The sequence below is a fragment of the Vicugna pacos genome, chromosome 14 (assembly GCF_048564905.1).
Source record: "Vicugna pacos chromosome 14, VicPac4, whole genome shotgun sequence".
Lineage (NCBI taxonomy): Eukaryota > Metazoa > Chordata > Mammalia > Artiodactyla > Camelidae > Vicugna > Vicugna pacos.
Genome location: NC_133000.1, coordinates 9,662,262 through 9,687,699, shown reverse-complemented (window position 1 = coordinate 9,687,699; position 25,438 = coordinate 9,662,262). Strand labels below are relative to the sequence as shown.

General features: G+C 35.3%; 1 protein-coding gene across 7 annotated transcripts in view; it reads right to left on the bottom strand.

Annotated features, from left to right (window-relative positions):
• Window positions 1-25,438, bottom strand: part of NBEA (neurobeachin) — a 540,106-nt gene that overhangs the window by 56,381 nt on the left and 458,287 nt on the right. For all 7 annotated transcript variants that reach the window (XM_072976118.1, XM_072976119.1, XM_072976123.1 and 4 more), the window contains 2 exons: window positions 16,708-16,848; window positions 8,558-8,677 (listed from right to left, as the gene is read on the bottom strand). In XM_072976118.1, the coding sequence (XP_072832219.1) occupies window positions 8,558-8,677; window positions 16,708-16,848 (261 nt within the window). The remainder of the gene's footprint in view (window positions 1-8,557; window positions 8,678-16,707; window positions 16,849-25,438) is intronic.

Here is a 25,438-nt window from a genome sequence, read left to right as displayed (position 1 = left end):
GCAGTCTGGTAAAGGTGTGTGATCACTGATTAGAAGGCAGAAGTAAAGAATCATAGCCAGTCTCATTTATTTGGAGTCAACCAGAAATGTGTATTTGTTTCGGACTGAATATTTCCATTCCTCTAAAATTCAAATGTTGAAACCCTATCCTCTTATGTTGTGGTATTAGGAGGTGGGATCTTTGGCAGGTAATTAGGATTAGATGAGGTCATGAGGGTGGAGCCCCCAAGAATGGGTTTAGTGTCCTGATAAGAGTCCTAAGAGAGTTTGCTTCTCCTCTTTGCCATGTGAGGACACACAAGAACACCACCATCTATGAGCAGGAAGCGGGCTCTCACCAGACACAGAACCTGACTACGTGGGCACTTGGATCTCGGGCTTCCAGCCTCTAGAACTGTGAGAAATAAATCTCTGTTATTTATAAGTTACCCGGTTTATGGTAAGATATAGTAGCCCAAGCTGACCAAGAAAACAACAACAAAATTTTCTTTTAATCTTGCTCTCACTGTTTGGGAAAACATGGGAAATTAGTGCAGGAGATAGAGAAGATAAAGAGCACTGCTGTTTGCACACTGCCTGTTTTACACATGACACTGTGCAGCAACGGCATCCCAAATGGTCCAAAACCGGGAAGGGAATGCAACCCCAGCTGCTCAGTGTGGAGGGTGGTTTATATGTAAGAGGCTCACGTAAGCCGGGGATTTCCCTTCTGCCTTTCATTGGTCGTTTGTGTTTGTGTTCTAGCTTTAGAACTAGACTATGTAAGCTTCCTTGAGGATGGAGAGGGGCACGTATCCACACAGATACAGCAACATGGACTTTTCCTTTTTTATTTAAACAGCCCAAAGAGCTTCAGTTTATCTTCAAGTGTCTTGGTGCTCTAATGTTTTTCATATATACTCCTTCCCATTCTTTCCTGTGCAATAGGGTCACATAAAATATGTGGTTATTATTAACCTACTTGTCACTGTAATACTATTTCATTGAATGTCATTAAATCAGATTCACAAAGGCATAAGAAGCCCAGGATGTTACATTATTAATAATTTGGGCAAAGCAGATTTTTGAGCCTGATTTTATGAGGTTTATATTTTGTTGAATCCCCCATAGCTCTTGGTGCTGTACTTTGTATGCAGCAGGTGCTCATTAAATATTAAACTATTGAAGATTTTAGATAAAGTTATTTTAATATCATTAGAAATCTTCTGGGGAGTATGCAGATGATTAGACGAATGCTTCAAGATAGGAAAAGAGCCAATGAAGTATTTTATTAAAGAAACTGGAGGAACCCAGAAATCACATTTGTACCTTTTGAGAGGAAACTTTTGCAGCTTAAAAAGCATTATCTTGCTTATTCTAGTTATGTAAAGAGGTTCAAAAGTGTAGAAGAGTTCAGTTTAAATTTAGAAAATGTTGGTTTTAACGTTTGCCAGCAAAACTGTACCCAAACTGAGGAAGGGAAGGAAGCAGTTCCTCTTCATGTTACTTTAAGCACTCCAGAGAGAAGAAAGTCGGCTGCCACGGAGGAGAGCACAGCGAGGCTGAGGAACCTCTGGCCTGAGGGAGGGGGGCACTTCAGCAGGAACATTCAGGAAAGCTTGAGTCAGAGTCGATCATGTTTAAGTGGGATTATCAGGGCCTTCAGGATGATCCTTCAGTGAGACATTTTCTTCACTCTGGTCCTCACCTGGCCTACCAGAATATGGTCATAAATCAGGGTGCTGATTAAGATGTTGGTGTAAACTGTTGGAGGCTTGATGTTTGAGGGGGTGAAGAAATTCTTTTAGGCTCACTCTATCAATATTTTTGGATTTTTCAGGATGTAGATTAAAAAAAAAAAACCCCACAATTTTAAAAGAAATACGAAGGAATTCCTGAAGCACAGTATATTTGCAAAGCCCCTTGAAGCTTCAAAAGCCCAGAGTTGTCTGAACCCTAAAGTCCTGAGCTGTGGAAGTTTAATGCTTTTTGTCTTCTTGTTTTTTTTTTTTTCCCCATGAAGAGGAGGAAAGAAAGACTAAAATCATCAAACATCAAGGGAGAAGTTGCCAAAGCAGTAGAGTGGGTGTAAGTTGTTATGCCTCAATTTAATGTTTTAAAATCTTGTTTCAAATGGTATTTTTAAAGTTAGCATGTAAATACAGGGTGTTAGTTTATAATTTATAGTCGCAGTTTTGTTATTTAAAAGATTTGCTTATTTAAAAAAATTAATGAATAAGAGAGTTTCTTCTCTGAGATTCAAATGTTAGGTCCGAGAAGATGACAATTACTGTGTCTGGGCTGCAAGACAAGGGGCCAGCTGAAATGTCACATCTGGCCCTTCAATCTTCAAACAGCAGGGATTATTTGTCTCTTCCTGTGTCATGGCGCTATTCTAAGTACACTTTAATCTTCACAAAAATGTCATAAGTAGGTATTCTCATCATTACCACCTTAAAGACATGAACACTGAGGCACAGAGAGGGTAAGTAATTTTCTAACAACTACACTGCAAATACGTAGTAAGCCAGAAATCAAACCTAAACACTTAAAAGACAGGGACTCTGCTCTTACATTCTCTGTTTTTCCTTTTGAAGCAGCAACCCAGTCACTCTACATGACTTTATTATTTTAATTTTCTGCACAGTAATTCTTCTTTTCTTTTCTTTAAATTTATTTATGCTCCTGTGTCTCACTGCAGTGGAAATCCCATGACAGTAGCGATCTTGTCTATCTTGCTCACTTGCTCACCACTCACTTGCTCACAGAATGGGGCTTGACATAGAAACAGGTACTCAATACATATTTGTGGAATGAAAAAATGAATCGATCATTGCTATATATTTATTGCATCCTGAATTTCAGGCATGAGATAGTGATAAAAAAATATTGAAGGCTATGGTTTTCAAACTGTGTTAGTTGAAGGAGAGTTACTTCAGGGCTACCAGTTTAAGTTGCAGTGAAGGGGGAGGCTGGCTGGCTGGCAGTTTCAGGATTGTCCCTTCTACCAGGGAAGTGCTACTTTCTGTGCACTGGAATCAAACAGTCCTGAATTGAAACCCAGAATTCTTGCTAGCCTGGCAGGTTTCTTAAGCTTTAATCCCCATAAAGGGATTCCAAGAATCTTAGAAGCATTATAAAGGGCATCCTAATCACAGCCTGAAGTAGGGAGGACCCTGTCCTGGAAGAGCTTGTGAGCACGAGTTTTTTCTGATAGTGAACAATAATGTGATCATGGGAAATCCACGTATTTTTAAAGTTTCTGTGTGAACGTGGGCAAAGGAGGCCTTGGCCTTGACTTTCTATGATGAGGAAGCATGTGGAGGAAAGCTACTCAGTGGCTGCTGTGTACCTGCCATACTGCCCACTTTTGAACAGACAGTGTGTTGAGGTTTACCCGTTTCTGTCTTACCACTGGGTGCTGAATATACACGGGACAGATAACTTGTCTTTTGAGCTTCCAGGTCTCCAAATTGGGAATTTATGCACCTCGTCCGTATCCGGACCTGTTACAGATTGTGACATACTAGATTTCGAGCCTGATACAATAATGTGGGGAACAAGCTGAGTACATTTTGCTTGTAGGAAGAATGTGAATTGTGACCAGAGGGCAGACTTGAGTAGATTGTTTCCAAAGATGACCATGCAATCCCTCCAACTTCCATGTCCTTTTGTAATGTGCCACTTGCCACTCATATCATCGGGGAGTGGAGTCCATTTCTCCTCTCTCTTAATTTGGGCTGGCCCTGAGACTTGCCTTGACCAGGAGAATGCTGCGGAGGTAACACTATGTGACTTTCAAGCCTAGGCGTTAAGTGGTTTTGCAGCTCTCACTTTTTTATCCTCTTGGTAGGCAGACACCTTGAAAAAAAATTGTGATGATCTTCCCAGAAAGACTACAAAGAGAGAGAGGACCAGCCAGTCTGCAGCTGTTCCAGCCACTGGTGCTAGGGCACTAGACGTGTGAATGAAGCCATTCTGAATCTTTCAGACCCAGACAGGCCACTCCAGTTGACCCCATATGGATCGGAGACAAGCTGTACCTGATGTACCTTATTCTGATTGCAGAACCCTGAGAAAATAAATGGTTGGTTTTTTTTTAAACCACAAATTTTTGGGGTGGTTTGTATACAGCAGTAAACGACTAGAGTGTAACTTGATGGGTCAGTTATTCCAAACTAGTCAATGTGGATCTGATTGTGAGATCATGAGAATTAAAGCAGAGAAACATCCAATCGATAAAGCCCCGAAAAGAACTGAATAGCTCTCAGGGCTAGCTCTGGCTTCCTCTTTACTTGCTGTGTGAACCTAGGCCAGTCATTCAATATCTGTGAACCTCCTTTACAGAACAGGGGTAATGATCACTGTCTCATGGGGCTGTTTTTGAGAACCACATCAAATAACCAAGAAAAAAGCAGGTTTGAAAACTGTTGAGAATTATTCAGGAAGAATGAATTCTACTATTATAACTCATAAGTGTGCTCCTACAGAGGAGCTTCAGGCACTAGCTTGCTATTTAATATAATAGCTCTTGGGTTTACTCTCTTCCCGTTGATAGATTTCTGTTAATCAGCTTCTCTTTAAGGAAAGAGTCCAAGTAGTTTAAAATTTCCTAAATGGAAAACAGTGCAGGAAGACACCACGTATTATTAAAGAAATGGCAAGATAAATATTATAACAGGCGTTTTGTGTCTGTAAATGTGATTTCTAGTTTATTTTAACAGCTATAGCAAAACCCCACAGTACAGTTAATAGTATTATACGCGTCCCGTCAATAATAGGAAAATATCCTCAAACACAATTTCTAATTTACAAGCTTATGACAAGTTCAAGCTGCTGAGAAATTGGACTTGAAAGTATGTCTTAGAATGATAGAAGAGCACTATTAACACTATCATAATTGTATACCTATTGCATCAAATCTGACATTTCAGTTTAATATATTTTGCTCAGAGAGCATACCATTTTATGGCTTCCTAGTGAAATCAAATCCAACCCAGACGTTTTCACTTTTCTAATATAATTCACTGCAAGGTTTTAAAGCTGCCATCTCTTTTCTTCCTTTTTTCAAAAGATTGATGCCCTGGCATTCGTTAATGCCACAAGAGCTCATAATGGGTCAATGAGTCAGTGGCGAGCACCTCCATTAACTGTATTAATTTACACTATGTCACCTTAATGACATTTTGTCACAGCTACCTTTTCTGACATCTACATAGCTATTCAAAAGTAATATAACAACTTTTGAAGGCATTAAGGAAAATTAGCGTAAGAACTTTAGTGAGTTGAATGTCATTGTTACTAAGACGATGCTAGAGGAGAAAAATAAAAAAATAAAATAAAGTAAAAACCAACTGGTCTGACTTAACTCGGGAGACCTCTCTCCTGAAAGGTCATTTCACCAACACTCCTGCTCTGCCCAGCTTGAATTCATTATCACAGGAACAGACTGACGTTAACAAAGAGAGACAATAAAACCATCTATTCTGGTCTAGTTCCCTCTTACATGAGAATTTATCTGACAAAGTTAGTAGATATTGCAGAGATAGTTTTCTTCAGAAATATAAAAACATTTCATTAAAATTATATATCAAATGCTTTAACAGCTTAGGATAAGAAATCAAAAGCTTAGGTTTTAACACACAGTAAAACCACTATTACTCTTGGTAACACATTCTTCCCTGCTTAATCAGGTATTATTGTAGAGGGAAAAGATACTGTACATGTTAATCAATATATTTAAACATGAATTTAGAAAATCTCAAGTTTAAAACCATCAGGATTACCCAAAACTTTTAACATTCCCTCAGTGATGACCCCCAAATCCTGATACTGTATAGAGAAAGAATGATGCATTTGGACACACACACACACACACAACCACAAAAACATAACTGAAACATAGCAAAGCTGAAAGACTGAGAAATCATACTTGCCATGCAACTTTCTGCAATTTCAGAAAAGAAAGATCTTTTTCACATTGATAAGACAAAGACATATGACCCAATTGAAAAACAGGCAAAAGATATGAGCAAGCTAACAGGTCAATAATTATACGGAAAATGCTCAGCTTCACCCATAATTAATGAAATGCAAGTCAAAACAAAGACAACTCCATTTTTCACTCACCAGATTTGTACAAATTACACTGTTTATAATACAAGTGATGGTTGGAGGGTAGGGAAGGAGGCATCCCCTCACACACTGCTGTAGGGAGTGAATTAGCAGCTTTGGGAATGATGGTTTGGCAATATCTTTCAAAATTAAAGATGTATATAGCCCTTGAGTCACCAGTCCCATTAACAGGAATTATCTTTTACATATACACACAAATTTCCTCAAGATGTCTGTGCAAGGATGTTTACAGCAGCCTTGTGTTTAACAATAACAAGCAGAGAGAAAGACTAACTATCCATCAATAAAAGATTGTGTAAATAAATTATTGTGTATATATATATATATATATATATATATATATACACACACACACACACACACACACACAATGTATAGCCTTCAAAAAGAAGGGGTCTACATGGGAGGATATTCAAGGTATGTCATCACAGAATATGAAAAGGTCAGGGTGGTGGTGGGAGAGAACTGAAAACGAGAACAATCCATGCAATATCAGGCTGAGGAAGTGAGTGTCCTGAGAACCAACTAAGGGGGTAATCTGGAGGCTTGGTGCCTGTTTGTATTAAGCACAGCTGCCTGGGATTTAAAATAAAAACCTCCCAAGTTAGTGACAGCCGCACTGATCTCTGTCCTTGACGATGCGCTCCCAAGAGCCAAAGGAACACAAGTAGTAACAAAGTGTTAATGTTTCTGAAAAGTTTCAGAACAGGGAAACTGCTGGGAGAGATTTGGGAAGAGCCTGGGATGGGCATCAGTCAGTCATCAGAGACGGACACTGGCAAGGTATCTGGTGATCAGAAGCATCAATAACGTTCTCAGGATAGAAAGTACAGCCTAAAACTCTGTCTACATACATAGATCAGGATGACTGCCTCTGTTGCACGTGTGGGCTTGTGAGGGTGAGTCTTTGAATTCAGCTGAAAAACCAAGTTTCTGTTTTGTGATGATGTCGAGAGTGAACAGGCATTTTCACTTGAAAGAGTTGGATATAATCCGGATACAGCTCAGAATTAAGATATAAATAATCTTATATATGATAGGAAGCCTTAAAATACAGACGAGACTATTTAATTCACATACGAAATATTTACTGAATGCTTTTTAAGAACACTGTGCTAATTCTAGAAGCCTATGGACTCCCTATTTTCTGTTAATTCTTAAATAAGAAATGGACCCCCTCCTTGATTTCACTGGTACTAAATGAGTTTAAATGATGGTTTATGGATCTTTTAGAGTTTCATTCCTCAGTGAAGTTATAAGTTGATTAGGAGAAAAATACGGGCCTTAAGAGTTTTACATAGTAAGAATGCATGTTAAATTATCTTATTTCCAAATGTGAATACATTGTATGTATAAATTAATATTTATTTATGCAAACTTTGATGGCGATGGAAAAAACACATAGATATGCTTACACACCATTTGGATTAATTTCCTTTGTTTTTTGCTTTGAAAAAGAACAGAATAAAAGTTGTATTCATCCAATTTCTTACACTTCAATAACACTGTAACTGCCTTTTAAAAATGTTTGTAATAGCTCAGCATAAATATGTAAATGACAATTTTGACTTTAATTCACTGCCTTTTGTTGGATTAACACCCTAAATGAAATGATACCATGACATTTGTATATTCAATACTATGAGTGGCAGTGATGGGAAAAAGCTGAAGAAAAGGCATTAAAATAAGAAACACATATACCTACATAATAACCTGATCATAAAATTTTTTCTTAACAGGAAAAAATGGGAAAAATGAGAAAACAAATGTATTTTATTGTTTTGAAAACAACCACTTTTAAAAACAAAAGCCCAAATAAATGAATAACAAATCTTTATATTTAACAATAGTTAAGTAGTACCAACTGTAAAATTCACTCTGCTCTCAGGCTGTTCCTGGATATTGTGTGTGTGTTGGTTTAATCTAATGTGCATTGTTGCGTATTATCCCCAGGCACAGTCAAGTAAAAGCTAAGGCTGTACAGAAAAGCCTACATTTTAAATGGGTCTTGTCATTAATGCTTTATTAATTGCCCCAGGCTACGTAAACCCAAAGCTGGGCAAGCTATAACAATATGACACATTAAGGTCAAATCCAATTCCTGCTGTGTTTTATGGAATGGGCCAAATATTGAGTTAACAGCAGGAAAGGCAATTTATGGGTTTTTCTTTCCATCTTCTGATTATTCGATCTAAATTAGTTAGGAATTTTTTGAAATAAGAAAAACACCTTAACTGAACAATATAAAAGAATCCTGAATCATTTTCTGCGCTGCTCAAAATTCTTTCCCTTAGTTTTCTTTTAGGTGAGATGCACCACGTAACCTTAAAATAAGATGGACCAGAGCTGCAGAATAAATTGTCTTATACACCTGTTTAATTGAAACAAATCAAAATTTGACATATTTTGAAATTAACAAATATCAACAAATAAAAGAGCCCACCTTTACATCTGAAGTATCTCTCTGACTAGTTCTCCAAGACCTCGCGACTGATGAGAAGGTTCGATTAGGATGATCAAATTTTCCGTCATTTGCATTGAGGAAGAAGGTTGTGAAAGGTTCCTAAACAAAAACAAAAGCAAAAACAAACAAACAAACAAAAAGAATTAAGGATATGACTCTTCTGAACACAACTGCTCTTGTTCCTTTGTAAAATATGACTTTAAAATAAAAAAAAAACCCTCTGAGGGAGAAACGGTGCAGGGTCCTGGAAGGATGCCACACTGAGTCAGGAGGTACTGGTCTGGGCCTGTCTGGGCGACTGGGTCACCTGTCACTCTGCAACCTTGGCAGATCATTTTGCTTCTTGGCCTTTAGTCTTCTGATTTGTAAAACGATGGTGACTTTATGATAAATGATTTTGCATTATTGTCAATATGTAACTTAGAGTTTCTTTCTCATAACTAAGGCCATACATAGTAACACTGTAATAAGAAAAGGTTTAAACTACTTAATTTATCTTAAAAGAGCCCGAATGATCTAGAATCTGCTAAACTCTCATCTCTTACCGTCCTTAGCCCTCAACTCCCCCAATCCTGACTTGGTTAAGTTCTTTTTACCCTTTAAGTCTCAGCCAAGATGTCATTTTTCTCTGAAAGGCTGTCCTTCATCTGCCAAGCTCTCCAGGGTGCTCAAACAGCAACAGGTATTTCCTCAAACACACCACTGAAGCATCTGTCACACTGTTGCTGACTTCTAGCCTATCTTCCCCACTGCATGAAGAGGTTCCACATCTAACATAGTCTCTGTTTGATGTCCAACACTTAGAATAACTACCTCCTGGTACACGGAAGTTGCTTGATGTATAATCTACTGAAGCAATGAATGAAATAAAGTTAGCATAAATCAGACTAGACAAACTCTAGTCCTTTTAGTTTTCTGTGACTATTATCTTACGATAACATGGTATAACTACTACCTTACGATAACACGGCATCTGTCACTGAGTGTATGTTCCCATAGCAGGAAACCTAGGAAAATAACTTTATTACAGGGTCCTTATGCATTTCATTTTAACGCTTTTTCTGTAGTTTTTATGTTAGGAGAGAAGCATTATTTCTGATGTCATTAAGTTTGCCTCCAAATTTAAAAAGGATTAAATAACAGTCATTCTTACTAAGGATTTCTTAGAAAACATCAAGTATAACAAAGATGAACGTATATTTCCTTTCCCATGGTTCAATCCTTCTCCCTTAAGTCTAGGATAAATGATGTGTCACTCCTAGGTTCAATAATGCTAAGAAATCTTTCCTAAATATTTACTTTTTTTCTTTAATATGTAAACTGTTCATTCTTTTATATCCATAAAACATTATTTTGCCTTTTTAAACTACTCTTTTTGCCACTAGTCATGAGGTCCAGCTGACAGGCAATAGCTACAACAATTCATCTTCTCAGTATCTTCCTAAAATTTAGTGTGGCTAGATGTCATCAACTTTATAAGTTTGTAATGTATCATCAATTTTCATGGTTAGTGTTGAATGACAGAAAAGTATGATGAAAGAGATGAGATGAAGGATGATGTAACACTATTCAGGTAAGGGGGGCATTATTGATTTATCTGAAACTCAGATATGCATCCAGGAAGTTCATACTGTTGTTTAAGATTTTAAGTGATACAAGAGACAAACAGATGTCACCGAAATTAAGTTAGAAAAAAATTATGAGATGTCTTTCACTAATTAATTTGCTTTGCAGATTTTTGACTCACTATTGAACATAAGGTAGTTCATGCAGCATATCTTCTCACACTAAATTAAATTAAAGTAACAATTCTAGAAGTAGCAAGGGTAAATCGAATGAAATATGGCAGATCTTGGTGGAACCATTTACCTTTCTTAGGCTAGTTACTTAACCTCAGGTAAGGAGTGGTGTTCAGTAACTGTATCTCAGTTCCTTCATCTACTTAATTGGGAATGACAATACCTTGGGGGTAATTATGGGAATTAAATAAGATTAAATTATTTTGAGAAAGCTTGAAGTATCTTACCCGACACAGAGTTATGAAGATGGCTACCAGCCTCACATACTATATCAAGTATTCACTGCTGGGCTCCACCCCAGACTACCAGTTCGCTAGACCCCCAACCAGACTCTAAGGTCTTTAGGTCTTACTCACCCCTCTATTCTTAGTATCAAGCACAGTGCTTGGTTCATAGTTAGTATTTAATAAATTTCTGTTGAACATACCTAAACATAGAAGGTACTGTTGGGAGAAGGGGTGTGGTTGGATAGGAGTAAGATAAAGTTTTTCTTGTCAGTTCTTTACCACTAGTTTGACCAAAAAGTTGCATCTTCAGAATCTACTTCTTCATTATTCTAGGATGCTGATGACATTTATTTATTCTCTGTAGTTGGTAGGCAGAGAACAATTTAGAGGGACCAGACTTGTCTCTATGATTTTTAAGCTATTAAATAGATGGGAGTAAAGACCTATTCATACATGCAAAGCCTTACTTCTTATCATCAGCCATTAAAAGCTGATCTTTACCTCAATCTAAATGATAAAATCCTTCCTTAGTTTTCATGCCTTAATGAAATGCCAAGAAAATTGCAGATGGGCACAGAAAATAAATCTGAAATTGAAGAATTACTATTTCTGGTCGTGAAGTTTATGAATTTGGTGGTACCTAAAAGCAGAGAATAGTGAAGAATTCCAGAGTTAACTGTTTTATGTAGCTTTTAAAAAGATCTGACTAACAGCTGTTTTAGAGTCCCCAAATTACTTTACTGACATATATTCTCACTATTCCTGAAGGCCTCCAGCTGCTACAGTGGTAGAGAACTAATAGAAATGGATAACCTATTTGTTTATAAGTGGGTATTGATCTTGCAAGCTCTGATTACTGTGGAGATTACTTTTTTCCATGTATTTTCCTATTACCTTCAAGGCATATGCAAAGACGTTCTGTTGCATTTGACTCATGCCTGACTAACACAGAGGGTCAAGAGCTATATTAAGTTTAAGAAACTTTTATATTTATTCACCTGACATATGTTGATAAATCGTTTCCTCTGTGTACATTACCACATTAGATATTTCATCATTCTACTAGAAGAGCTTTTGGCTTAGGAGATAAGATAGACGAATACATAAATATTAAACAGAAATTTCAGAAATTAAAATACTTACACTCAGTGGGCTTTTAAGAACTTCAGGTTAGGCCCTGCAGTATGAATGGCTGATGGCAGACTTCCCTCTCCTGACTAGATCTACCCCAGCCTTCGGATCCTGAGTGTTATTCATCCTGGGCAATCAAAACCGTGCCTCCGACCCTCTTCTCTTTAGCCAATGCCTTTATTCTTCTGTCTTTTATGACTTTGGCTCAGTCATCTCATAAGACTCTCTTCTTACATCCCTCTCCCCTTATAGTTTTCTTCTTTTCTTTCTCTTCATTTCATTTGAAACAACCCCATCCATGAGTGATAGGTAGAGCTTGGGACATAATTTTATTAAAGAAAAGATGTAAACTTTGAAGCATTATGAAGCACAATAAAGACTAACGGGATGGGAAGTAAGAATTACTGAGCATCTTTCTATGCTCAGCACCTCATTATCTCAGTTCACTCAATCCTCACTATTATCCTTCTAGTAGGTATTAATCATTCCTGTTTTATACCTGAGAAGGATCACATTCTAGGAAATAGAGGAACCATTATTTCTACCATGCTTAGTCTAACTTCAGAAGTTTATTTTGCTTTTAAAAGAGGCCAGAAGTATCTTTTAGAATCTTCAGAAAGTCTCCATTGACCTATGTACCTACTATACACCAGTCCCTTGGTTAAGAATCTTTCATCTTCTAAGCAAACATGCATTGTCCATAAGCATCAGTGAACAAGAGAAACGTGACCACAATATTTCATATTCAACAGCATTATCTTTTCCTTTTAATCATGACACCTGCAAAAGTGTTTCTACTGTTTTTTTTCATTACAAATATATACTGTCAAAGATCTATTATGGTTTAAACGGGCTCTTGGGTAGGCTTTCAAAGCAATCTATAATTTATAAAGTCCCAGATTCTAAACAACTGATTTATAAATTAACTTTTGCTGTACAACCTATTTAACTTCCTAAGAACTATGATCAAATGTTTGACAAATTTTGAATCGGTATTTTGAATATACTGAATTTGGAAGGTGAATAGGTTACTAAAGATGCAAAGGTCAGAGAGTTAAGATTTAATTACTTCTGTGCATATGTTATATATTCAGGGTAGGATTTAAAGCAAAAACATTCCAAGTAAAATGTGTTCTTTCATACTAGTTAATATCTGAAGAAACTCTAAACTCTGCTATAATAGCTTATTCATCATTTGTCCAATGGCAGCTAGCAAAGAAACAGCCTTTTCAGAGTCTTGTAATTTAGACAAGTGACTCACTGGTAGTGTGTCTAAAATAATATTTTTAATTTAAAGTAATGAGGTATGTAGTTAATTCGCATTTTAAATCAATTATTATTATTGTCATACTAAATATATTGACTGAAACTCATAATGAGTTTAAAGACTGTGGGTCTAAAAGGCTTGAAAGGTAAAGGGCAGATACTTATTTTAATCTGTATTTTGTTTTTATGAACAAATTCTTAGTGACAGAAATTTTAATGCATTTTCTACTTCATAAACTCCTTGGGATGGGAGTGAGGAAATCACAATTCCCTGGGCCATTAGGTTAAACACTTAGTAAGCTATTAGACCACGATACTTCTATGTATAACAGCATGACATAAGATGACATAAGACGTGTTGGCTAAATGAATCCCTATGAAAGCAATCCTATAGATCTGTTCTGTCAATAGAGTGGCCATCGGCCATGTGTGACTACTGAGTACTTAGAATAGAGCTAGTGCAAACTGAATTCTGGATTTCAGAAAATTAATATCTAAACCATCTAAAACATCTCATTAATAATCATTCTGTTGATTACATGTTGAAATTATAACATTTTGGATATACTGGGCTTTTTTTTCTCTTTTACCAAAGTATAGTTGCTATATACTATTATATGTTACAGGCATACAACACAGTGACTTATAGTTTTATACTCCCTTTATAGTTATTATAAAATATTGGCTATATTTTATGATATGCACGTGTTGTACAATATATCCTTGTAGCTTGTTTTATACTTAATAGTTTGTACCTCTTACTTCCCTACCCCTATGTCGCTCCTCCCCGCTTCCTAACAAATATATTTATAAAATTCATCTCACCTTTTTCTTTTTACTCTTAAATGTGACTACTAGAACGTTTAAATTACATACATAAGTGGCTTGCATTAAATTTCTACACAGCACCACACAGACAATACTAAAAGGGCATGTGTGGGATAAATATGATAGCATTTCTGTCCTGCTCTTTAGAGTTTCAAATTTGTATTCCTTTTCACTGGAATAGGCCATCAACTTAGGGATGAATTATGATTTATTACTTATAAAATGTTTAACTCATCAGGGATAGGAGAGTGTTCATGTAAATCAAGTTGCTGATAACAAGTATATGAACTCACACTTGAATTCTTATAGATCTAACTCCAGACTAATTTAATTACACAAAATCCATTGAATACCATTTTCTATATATATATATATCATGTAACCCACTTGATAATGTTTTTAGGAAATGGTTCTGACTTTTTTAATCCCCTAAAAACCCGAAAAAGGTGTCTTACACCCCCTGACCATGGTAGCTCACTATAGCAGTGATTGTTTTTTGCTTTTAGTTTTCTTGTCAGTCTCTTTGTGAGAGCAAATGAAATAAGAATGTATTTTATGCCCACGGTAAAGGACATCAGCTGTTTCAGATCCTGACTGGGGAATTTTTGTATTTAGTTTTGACCTGTGGCTGAAACTGCAGGAGAGAAGCTATAAAGTTCTCTCTATGTACGTGTGTCTATAATTCAGAAACGCCTTTCTCTCTTGCATGAGTGTGAAGTATTTTTTTTATCTGGAGAGTACTAATAAACTATTCCAACCCATAAACTACAGGTGCTCTGCTCTGATTGGCTTATAATGGTAAACAGGCATTTATATAAATTTAATATCCCCCCAAATTAACAGAAAATAAAGAAATAGAACCTCTTATTCTTTAAAAGTGCTAAAGTTAAAAATATTTCCTAAGAAACTGCTAGCTCAGAAACATTTTTATAAAAGAATCCAAGTTGACATAATTAAGGTGAGTTTCTGAACAAATCAGACCAGTAACTTTTGCCTAAAAAAGAAAGTTTTATGTCTTTTCCTTTCATTTACAGAGTTTATTTTTTTAAATAAGATTTGAGTTTGTTTTCTCACAGGGTAGCTAATCTAAACTTCTTTGATTTCTTATGTTGGTTTGGGATTATGAAAATATAAAATATATGTTCAATTAAACTGAATCATAATTCTGACAGTTTTTCTGATAACAGTAATTGATATCAGTGATTTTCAAGTTACTTAAAACATACACATACCACACACTGGCAGTAAGTTCAGTTTCTCTCCACTGAGGAGAGGATGCTTGAGCAAGACCTCCAAACCAAAGCTGTCATTCAGGCAGTGGGAAAAAGTACCTTGGAAAGCAGGAGGTGCCCTCCTGTGTATGCACGTTTTCATGGATGCTGCTTATCAATGTGTTTCTGAGGCAAAAAAGCCCCATGCAGCAGAGTGGTCTGAAGTTGTTTTGGTAATAGGTGAAAATATTGATGGTATTGATTTAGAAATCTGATTTAGCATTCTATAATACTTCCCAGTTGCTCACAGCTTTACAAAAACCAGACCATCTGACTCCAGTAGTTGCTCTCAACTAGGCTGGACTGGAGAAAGCAAGACAAAAGGCAAACAGATTTGCGAAGAGCTTTTGTAATTTCTAGATGAGAAATAATGCGAACCTGAACTAAGGAAGTGCCAGCATTAACAGAGAAAAGGAGTTGGACTGTAGTTGGTAGGACCTATCTTCTGTGATGTCGGATTGGATTTAAGGGGCTGATAACCTAGAGAAAATATCTAGGTCAGGTAACTGGGTGTGAGATCACGCCGACCATTTAGGTAAGAAATCGGTAGGAACCCTGGCAGGAGGGAGAGGGGTTCATTTTGGAAATGATCTTTACGGTATTATGAGATGTCCAGGTAGAAAAACCCAGTGGGATATAGACATAAACAAACAAACAAACAAACAAGACCTAGGTCAGGAGTCCAAGAGAAATGTCTGCAACGAAGATAGAAGCTGGAAGTCATTAGTTTTTAACCGAATGACAGAGTCTAGATTAAAGGACATGGAAAAATCCTTAGGAATCGAAATACTGAGGAAAAAGACATCTGAGCATGAGACTGCGCAGGACAGTGAGCATCACAGGAGGGAAACCGGAAGAGGATATTGTCAGAGGAGCCACAAGAGGGAAGAATTTCAAGTAGGAGGAAGCGAGCAATGGTGCCAAATGCTTCAGATACATCATGGTACGAAGTGGGAAGCTCTGTCACATGACCTTTGACCTCTACAGGGACAACTCAGTAAAGTGATGGGTGTGGAACCTAAATCAACCAGGCCAAAGATCTCATGGGAGGTGACTGACGAAGTAGAGACAAGCAGAGCAGAGCAGTCACTGCAGAGTGGGCGGGAGCTGCAAATTGTGCGTATGTACATACATTATGTATGTATGTATGTATGTATTTAAAAGATTGAAGAGACTTGGATATAGTTATGTTTCAGGAGAAAGAGAAAGTAAATGAAAGTAGTCTTCAAAACCATTTAGAAAACTGTTTTTAAAATATACTATCCAAGATGCAAGGTTGAGAGGGCTAAGGAGACTGCCAGCCTGTGACAGTGGGAAAGGAAACTTCAGATATTAAGGATGCACTCCAGGACTTTGGTTCCTTTTATAACTGGTTCAGGTTTAAGAAACTAACAATAATCTACCTTTCTAACCCGACTTTGCAAATAAGACAACTCATTAACAACAAGGATTCAGGTTCTGCTAGAGGTTGGAATCTCTCATTTCTACTTCACTGGCCTCTAATCTTTGTTTAAAACAAATAGCAAGTATACTTGATTTCTATTTAATTTACTTATGTTAAATACTTCAAGATTTAAGGCAAACCGTAACTTGATGAAGACACTCACAATTCGAACAAGCCAGGATAAGGTGGACGTTGCTGTTGAATAATGTGTGTTATAATGGTAGGGTGGACTTTGATCATCTTCCCACGTCTCGTAACGCTCTGCGTAAAACACAGCTCTCTTTGGGTTCAAAGCACCAATTGGCTGAAAAAAAGAAAAAGCAGCATTCTGTTTAATACAGTCATATTAGCTTTTCTACAGTATGACTCTTTACCCGAAAGTATTTACTGTTCATTCGTTTAATTATAGAACATAAAGAACTTATTTTGTATTACATTTTTATCCAGTTCGGTTCTGATATTGCAGTCAAATGCTCTACCACTGAGCTATACCCACTCTGCTTGGCTCTGATACTGATATTTGATTTTGATAACCACTACACTTGCTAAAAATCACTCAAGATGATTATTTAGGTATGCAAGGTTTCTAGGTTTTACTGAAAGTTTCAGTAAAGTAGATTACAGAGATGATCTTGTATAAACCGTTAAGGCAAAATCAGTATTTGATGTTATTTTCCTGTCTACTTAATCACAACCATAGTGAACACTTAGCTTGATCATAGGAAATACAGTGAGGAGAAAGTGAAGCAGTTGACCACATGACAATCACTTTGGAGAAAACCTTGTCTTAATAGCCTGTCATCAGGGTGTGAAAGACAACAATCACTCCTATGGAAACCCTGTCGGAATGTTAATCCCACTCTGTCATTATACAGATGACGTAATATCCTTTTTATGAAGTTAAACTGCAAACCTAAGGCTGATGGGAATAATCCAGACAATTCAGATTCCCTGGAAAGCATTCTGCTAAGGCCACCAAGACTTGTTCCATCAATACCATCACACCACCATTATGACATTAATCCCTTTAGCTGAGCACACAGTAAAATGCTCAGGATACAATATATGTATTTTTTTTCAATAAAGCATGTCTTAGTTGAATCATTGTCTCAAACTGCCAGCACACATCATTAAGAATTTCTAGCATATAGTCCTCATGATTTCAAACAGCAAATTGCCTTAGCTTAGGTTTTTGTCTGATTTTGGTTTAATGACATATGGAATACATTCATATGATACCTAATAGCAACATTATTTTGTTTTGGAAGGCATACTATAAAGAATAAATGTTTCTATAGAGAAGAAAAGATGAATACTAAATATAATATATAATCTCTTTACTTCAAAATTTAGTATTACTGGTTAGCTATGAAGTTCCCCCAAGGCTTAATTTTAACATGAGAAGTAGTAGAAAATTAGTGTTTCAATGAGACAAATAATATTACACAAGAGAGAAAGATTCATTTATAAATTGCTTGCAAGCTTTTTCTTTTGGTCCCAGGGGACTAATTCAAACAATACAGTGATGTCAGCAATTGTTAGTACTTTCCATGATAAACTCTTATTTGCAAATATTCTTATTCTAAATATTAAAAGTATTTACAAATTATGTTAATTTTCCTTAAACTTAATTATGACTTAACAAAGACTAAATTATTGAGATACTTAATTTTTTAAAACTTTGGTTTAAATATATTTTTAAATATTCTAAGGCTTAAACTTTATTCTGTGTTAAATGTCACTGATCATTTTTCAAATGTTATTACTTGCATATAAAAAGGCAATGTGATTTCATTAAATGTCACATAAAATGTTAATAATATTTAAAACAAATACATAATTACTTTTTTGGTAAAAGAATAATTACTATAATGAAATGAATGTGAGTTCTGTTACTGGATTGATATAGTAAGTTTTTCATTTCAAATGGCCTACATATTTTATACTTTTCTACATGTGCAGACATTTGCTCTTCTAACTCAATATTATTAAGTATATTTTTTCAAAGCATTTAAAATGTTTAGTGCTTCATTCTGTGCTGAATACGCTCGAAGATCCTTCACATGCATAAAATGTCTGCACAATCCCTCAGGACTGCCCTTACCTGATACTGCTTGTTCTGTAGGACCTCACAAAACCAAAACCCCAAAAAGGGCCTCATGGCCCTTTCTCTTAATCTTTTCCAGGCTTCTCCTAAACTACTGGAAAAGGGATAAAATAAATATTTACAGTTTTTATTTTACTCAAGTTTCATCAAAGTCATTTTATTGGAGTGTTTTACAGAATAACACATTGTAGGAAACAGCTGCCCTGTATTAAAGTCTATGTATGCCTCCAAGAGTAACTCCTTAAAATACATGTCTAATTTTGAATTTTTATCTAGTGCATTTAAAAATAAATTTTATAAAACAAATGTAAACAACTTGGTTTGTATTCAATATTTTTCTATTATTTTGATTTGATCAAGTAGCAATAAATCATTCAAAGGAAAAATTCTAAAAAATACCTATTTGGGAAGTGAGAGTTGCATCACAGATGACATCTTTCCTTATGAGATCCAAATAGATGTAATATCTAACCATCTACCTACCTATCTTATCTCCTACCTACCCTAGTAATTAATCATCCACCTATCTACTTAACCTACATATAAACTGATAAGGTTATAAGTTTGTTATTATTTTAAAAACTAAGCAAATAATACAATGTCAATACCATCTGGATTTAGTAAATAAATAAGGTAGAATTCTGGTAAAAAAAAACTAAAACTACACTTAATGAAACTTATATTTATTTTGCAATCTTTTTAAGTTTTTATTTCAATTACTGTAGCAATAATCAGTTTCATTTTCGTTTTCGCTAAAACAGTAGGCATTCAGACACAGCCACCTCTGTACTTCCAAAGGCTCCCACGTGAAGAGTGTAACTGCAGGTTCAGAACTTGCTATTGGATTTGCTGTTATTTTGTCCTTGTGAGTTTGTATGTTACACGCTGACACTAACAGGTAACAGAAAATGATGCAGATAGCAATGCAAAATTAAAAAAAAATTCTACCTTTACAATGCTTTATCATTATAATTCAATTTCTAAAACTGCTATAAAGCTTATATAGATTGCAAAAAGCTCTATTTTCAACATAAAATTGATGGAAAATTACATGTGTAACATTACTATATCTACATCAAACTACTGAATTTATTGAAGAAATGATGTTGAGGATTTTCTGTTATCAGCTGATTTCTCCTTTTCGAATACAAATACGTTTGTCTCTGCCTTAAATACCACAAATAGCTTTGTTTTCCTGATAAACTGTGATTTTATTATATGGAACAAAAATCCTGATAGATGTTTATGGAGATTTACATTATATTAAAGGTTCGGAAAAATATTATTGTAAACAGCATTATTTCTGTTCACTCCAGTGTTTATCTGTCTGTCTGTCTGTCTGTCTATCTATCTATCAATCTATCTATTTTTACTAGACCCTCATTCTTCCTTTTGTTTTCCTGTTAACATGCCATAGAATTAGTGTTTCTTGTAATGTCCTTTGAAAAATTCTCATTAGAATCATAGTTTATATTTTTGAGTGTTAAGTTTTTCTTTGGTTTCATTTTCCTATTTTCTTTCCCTTTCCGTTCTCTTAGTTTTGATCTATCAATGCTTTTCTATTTAATAAAACCATCCACGTTTTATCAAGTCTTTTCTATGGGATAGGTATATAAATTAAATAAAATAGGTAAAAAATGAGCAATAAAAATTATTTAAGAATACTTATTGGGTAAATGGTACTATATGAGACACTAAAAGGACTCTAGAAAATATCAAAGTCTGAGCATAAAGTTGGATTGATTTGAATAAATCAACAAAAAATAAATGCGGACTGATCAGAGGTATGGGCAATGCCATTAAAATAGATTAAAAACTGTAAGAATAAAAAGAGTTTTCAAGGAAAAATCAAAGGTCCAATTAAATTAATAACACGAAATTCTAGCACATCAAAAAACTTGAAACTATGATATTCATGGCACTGGCATTCTATTTATATACATATAATGTTTAAGAGTTCACTATTGCTGCTGCAACTGCTAATGATACTAGATATTTGTGTAAGATATTGTCCACAGCCATTTTCTAGATTGATTTTCAAAAGTCTGTGAGGCAGACACAGCATTCATTACGAACCTAATTTCATGATGAGGAAACAGGAGGTAAACCTGAGTCTCTACTCTTTCCACAACACTGCACTGCTTTTTCACTGCTAAATATGAAATTCTGATCCTATGTCATTTTTTTCTTCTGTAACTGCCTACAAGATTCTTCATCCATCATGGATCCTCAGAAATGGAACGAACTTTACAGGTTCAGCTCTCTTACATTTTAGATAAGGATAATGAAGAAAAGGAAAATCAAATCAAGATCACAGTGCTGGTTGATGGCTACACACGTTACAGAACCAGCTGAGGCTTTGTATAGCTGCTTAATTTATTGTTTGACTTCTAAGGATTGCTTTTAGTTAGTTAAACACCCACTACCTCTGAGCTTCTAAAATATCTAAGTTATCTTGTTATCTTGCATTATAATAACAAGGGCTTGGAAATCCTTAGAAGATGCTTCAAGAATTCTTGCCTTTCAGTTATGACAATACAGAAATCATACCTACAGATGCTTCTGTGCTCAAGTAGATTCCCTGCTTCTCTTCTTATCTGACTGGGGAATTTCAACTCATTCCTCTGGAAGCAGCTCAAATACCATCTGTGAAGCTCTACATGTCACCATCTGGTGATAGTTAGGCAAGTTTATAACTTTTTTTACCCAGTAGACAAACCCTTCAAGGCAAAGCCTTACATTTTGTTCATCTCTGTACCCTCAGTATCTGGCTCTTTTTAGATGCATCATAAATCCTGAATGAATGAAGACTGATTGATCTGATCGTATAATACTCTAAATTTCCACATGGAAATTTTAGACAACATTTTTAGGCAAAATCAAAAGACAACACGATGAAAAGTATTTATAGCACATAAGATAAAAGGCTAGTTTCCTTAAAAAAAAGAGCTCTTACTATTCAATAAGAAACTAAGAAATGTTCTAATTAAATAAATGAGCAAATGAGATGAATAGGGAATTCACAGAAAAAAGAATGCAGATTTCCAACATGTGTAGAAAAAAAATTACCAGCTCATACAAGGTACTGGGTATCTTGTTTTTCTGTTCAGCATCCATTATTCCTTCTTCCTTTATGAACCACTCCTTCTCTACTCTTGGTCTACCTGGTTAGGGTGGGCTGAATCTATCTATTTTCAGACCTTTTTGGTAGACATGTGATCCAGACCTGTCAGTCAGCATATTCTATTCATATGGCCACGAATATCGTTACAGAAATGAGCATGTGATTCTCGTTATTCCAATGTAACCTTGCTGAGACAACCTGGGAAAGAAGCATTCTCTGTGTCTGGTGGGGTTACAAAGGCATCACTGCTATAACATAGGGAAGCCTGCCTGAGAATGATGCCAGTGCAGAAAAGTAACAGCGATGTGGCATCCTATGACACTGGTGAGCCCTTGGACCCAGTTTTCCTGAACTGACCCATCCCTGTATTTCTCAGTTATATGAGCCAGAACAACTTTATATTTCAAATTAAACCAGTTTAAGTTGATTTCCTGTAACTTACAACCAAAGATCAGAAGTACACTCAAAATGTGAAAAAAATTATTTTTATTCATTAGATTATCAAAAATGATTAAGTTTCACAATATTCAGTGTTGGCCAGGGTGTAGCAAAACATGACATCTCATGATACTGTTGGTAGGAATACAGCTGGTATGAATTTCTTGTGGTAATACTTTTTAAAAAATGCATGTTTTTGATCTAGCAATTCCATTTTGAGGAATTTACAAAGTGGAAAGAATAAAATACAGGGATACTTTCACAGACTTGCTTCAAAAGGCAAACAAAAACTGGAAGTAGTTTAAATTTCCAATAGGGAACTGGTTACATAAATGATGATACATCCACACTACTGTATATTATTCCACTAATCAAAAAGGCTGGTTAGAAAAAAATTCCAAGATAAACTGCTTTTATAAATATTGAGTACCTACTATGTGTCAAAAATTGTGCTAGACCTTAGAATAAGACAAACGAGGTTGCTGTTCTCATGAAGTTTGCATTCAAATGCATGTGTGTGCGTTTGTGCATTTAAGTGTTTGTGTATATGTCTGACTGCCTGCCTGTAGAGACAGAGACAGACAAAATCTAAACAAACAATTTGGTAAATGAGAAAATACCAGAGATAAGTGCTCTACTGACAATTAAAACAGTAACAGGATAGCAGCAACTGGGTGATAGGGAAGGCATCTCTCAAGAACCTCTGGGAGAGACATGAATGACCAGAGAAAGCCAGTCATAAGAAATTCTGGAGTAAAAGAATTCAAGACAGAGAAAAGCTAGTGCAAAGGCTCGAAAGGGAACCTGTGACATGTTCAGGGAACAGAAAGAAAAGCAGTGTGACCTGAGCATAACAGACAAGTAGAAGACTTTATGAGACGAGGTGAGAAAGCAGGTATTGTTATATCATATGGCTTTGTAGACCAGAGTGATGAAATACATTCTATGGTAAGTGCAGTGGAAAGTCACTGAATGGTTTTAAGCAGGAGAGAAACACGATCCGAGTTAGGCTTTAGAAAGGTGCCTCCATGGTTCTGTGGAGAATGGATTATAGATAACATTAAATTATCATGACTAGTACCAGGATTGAAAAAAGTCAGTTGCAAAAACAGCATCATTTAGCATTATCAATGTTTTTTTAAAAATCCTATGGTATATATGTAATATATTTTTGCTTAAATATTGAGAAAAAATTTTGAAGAGTATACATGAAACTACAACAATAGTTGTCTCTGGGGAGTGAAAATAATGAAGATTTTTAGGTTTTTGTCACCCTTTTATTTACTGTTTGGTTAAGTATTTGGTTTATCACATGTATATAATTTTAGATGGCTCTTAAAATTATATGATCCAGAAATACCTTTCAAATGTGAACACTGCAACTTTCATAAATTTTAATAAATTATAATAACTTTGTATTTTAAACAGAAAACAATAAAGATCATATATTTCCAAATATAAATTCCTTTCATCCATCTTCACTGATATTTGCATATATAAACCATATATCAAAACTTTAAATGAAAATATAAAGAAGAACGACAAATTCAGAAGGTGGGATATTCTACAGGAGAACTGGCATGGTTTCTTCAATCAGTTAGTATAATGGGAAAAAAAGGGTAGTGGTTAGGAACTATTCTAGCCTAAAGGACACTTAAGAGACATAAGAATCAAACATATTGTGCCATCATGGGACTTAATGAAAATTTAAAGCTTTTGTATAGCAAAGGAAACCATCAACAAAATGAAAAGACAACCTTTAGAATGGGAGAAAATATTTACAAATGGCATAACCAATAAGGGGTTAACATCCAACATACATAAACAGCTCATGCAAATCAATATCAAAAAGAAAACACCTCAATTAAAAAATAGGCAGAAGATCTGAAAAGACATTTTTCCAAAGAACACATACAGATGGCCAAGAGGCACATGAAAAGATGCTCAACATCGTTAACCACCAAAGAAATGCAAATCAAAACCACAGTGAGATATCACTTTATACCTATCAGAATGGCCATCATCAAAAAGACCACAAATAATAAGGGCTGACAAGGATGTGGAGAAAAGGGAATCCTTGTTCACAGTTGCTGGGAATGTAAGCTGGTGCAGCCACTATGGAAAATAGTATGGAGATTCCTCAGAAAACTGAAAATGAAAGTAACACATGATCCAGCAATTCCACTCCAGGGTATATATCCAAAGAAAATGAGAACACTAATTTGAAAAGATACATGCACCCCAATGTTCACTGCAGCATTATTTACAATAGTCAAGATACAAAAGCAACCTAAGTGTCCGTTAACAGATGAATGGATAATGAAGATGTAGTACTTGGATGGAATACTACTCAGCCATAAAAAGAATGAAAATTTTCTCATTTGCAACATCACAGATGAACCTGGAGGGTATTATGCTTAGTGAAATAAGTCAGACAGAAAAAAACAAATACTGTATGATATCACTTACATGCGGAATCTAAAAAATAAAACAAAAGAATGAACATAACAAAACAAACAGACTCACACATACAGAGAACAAATTAATGGCTACAAATTAATAGTGAGGAGAGGGAAGCAGGGAGAGACAAAATAGTTGTAGGGGAGTAATAGGTACAAACTACTATGTATAAAGTAAATAAACTATAAGAATATATTGTACAGCACAAGGAATATAGCCAATATTTTTATGAGAACTTTAAATGGAATATAATCTATAAAAACTTTGATTCACTATGGTGTATACTTGAAACTAATATAATTTTGCATATCAACTACAATAAAAAAGGAAAAAGATAAAAATGCTTATTTAAAAGAAATGTACTATGTGACCCTTGGCTGAATCCTGGCTTGAATCAATTTTTAAAAACATATGGCAGGTAACTGAGAAAACTGATTATGGGTACAGTGGTAGATAATATTAGAAAATTGCCATAAGTTTTATTAGGTGTGATGATGGTATTTCATTTATGCAGGAAAATGCTTTTTTCATATTAAAGGATTTAGGGATAAAGTATGATAATTTTAATTTACCTTAAAACACTTCAGTAAAACAAGCCAAAAAAGCTAAAATGTTAGTAATTATAATATCTAGATGTTGGGTAAGTGGGTATTAATTCTTGTTGGTGCTTTTCTTCTGAAAATTGTTATAATTAAAAAGTCAAAATAAAATGGAATGTAAGAACAAAGAAAAATCTTTCAAATTCCAACTAAAACATAAGGTGCT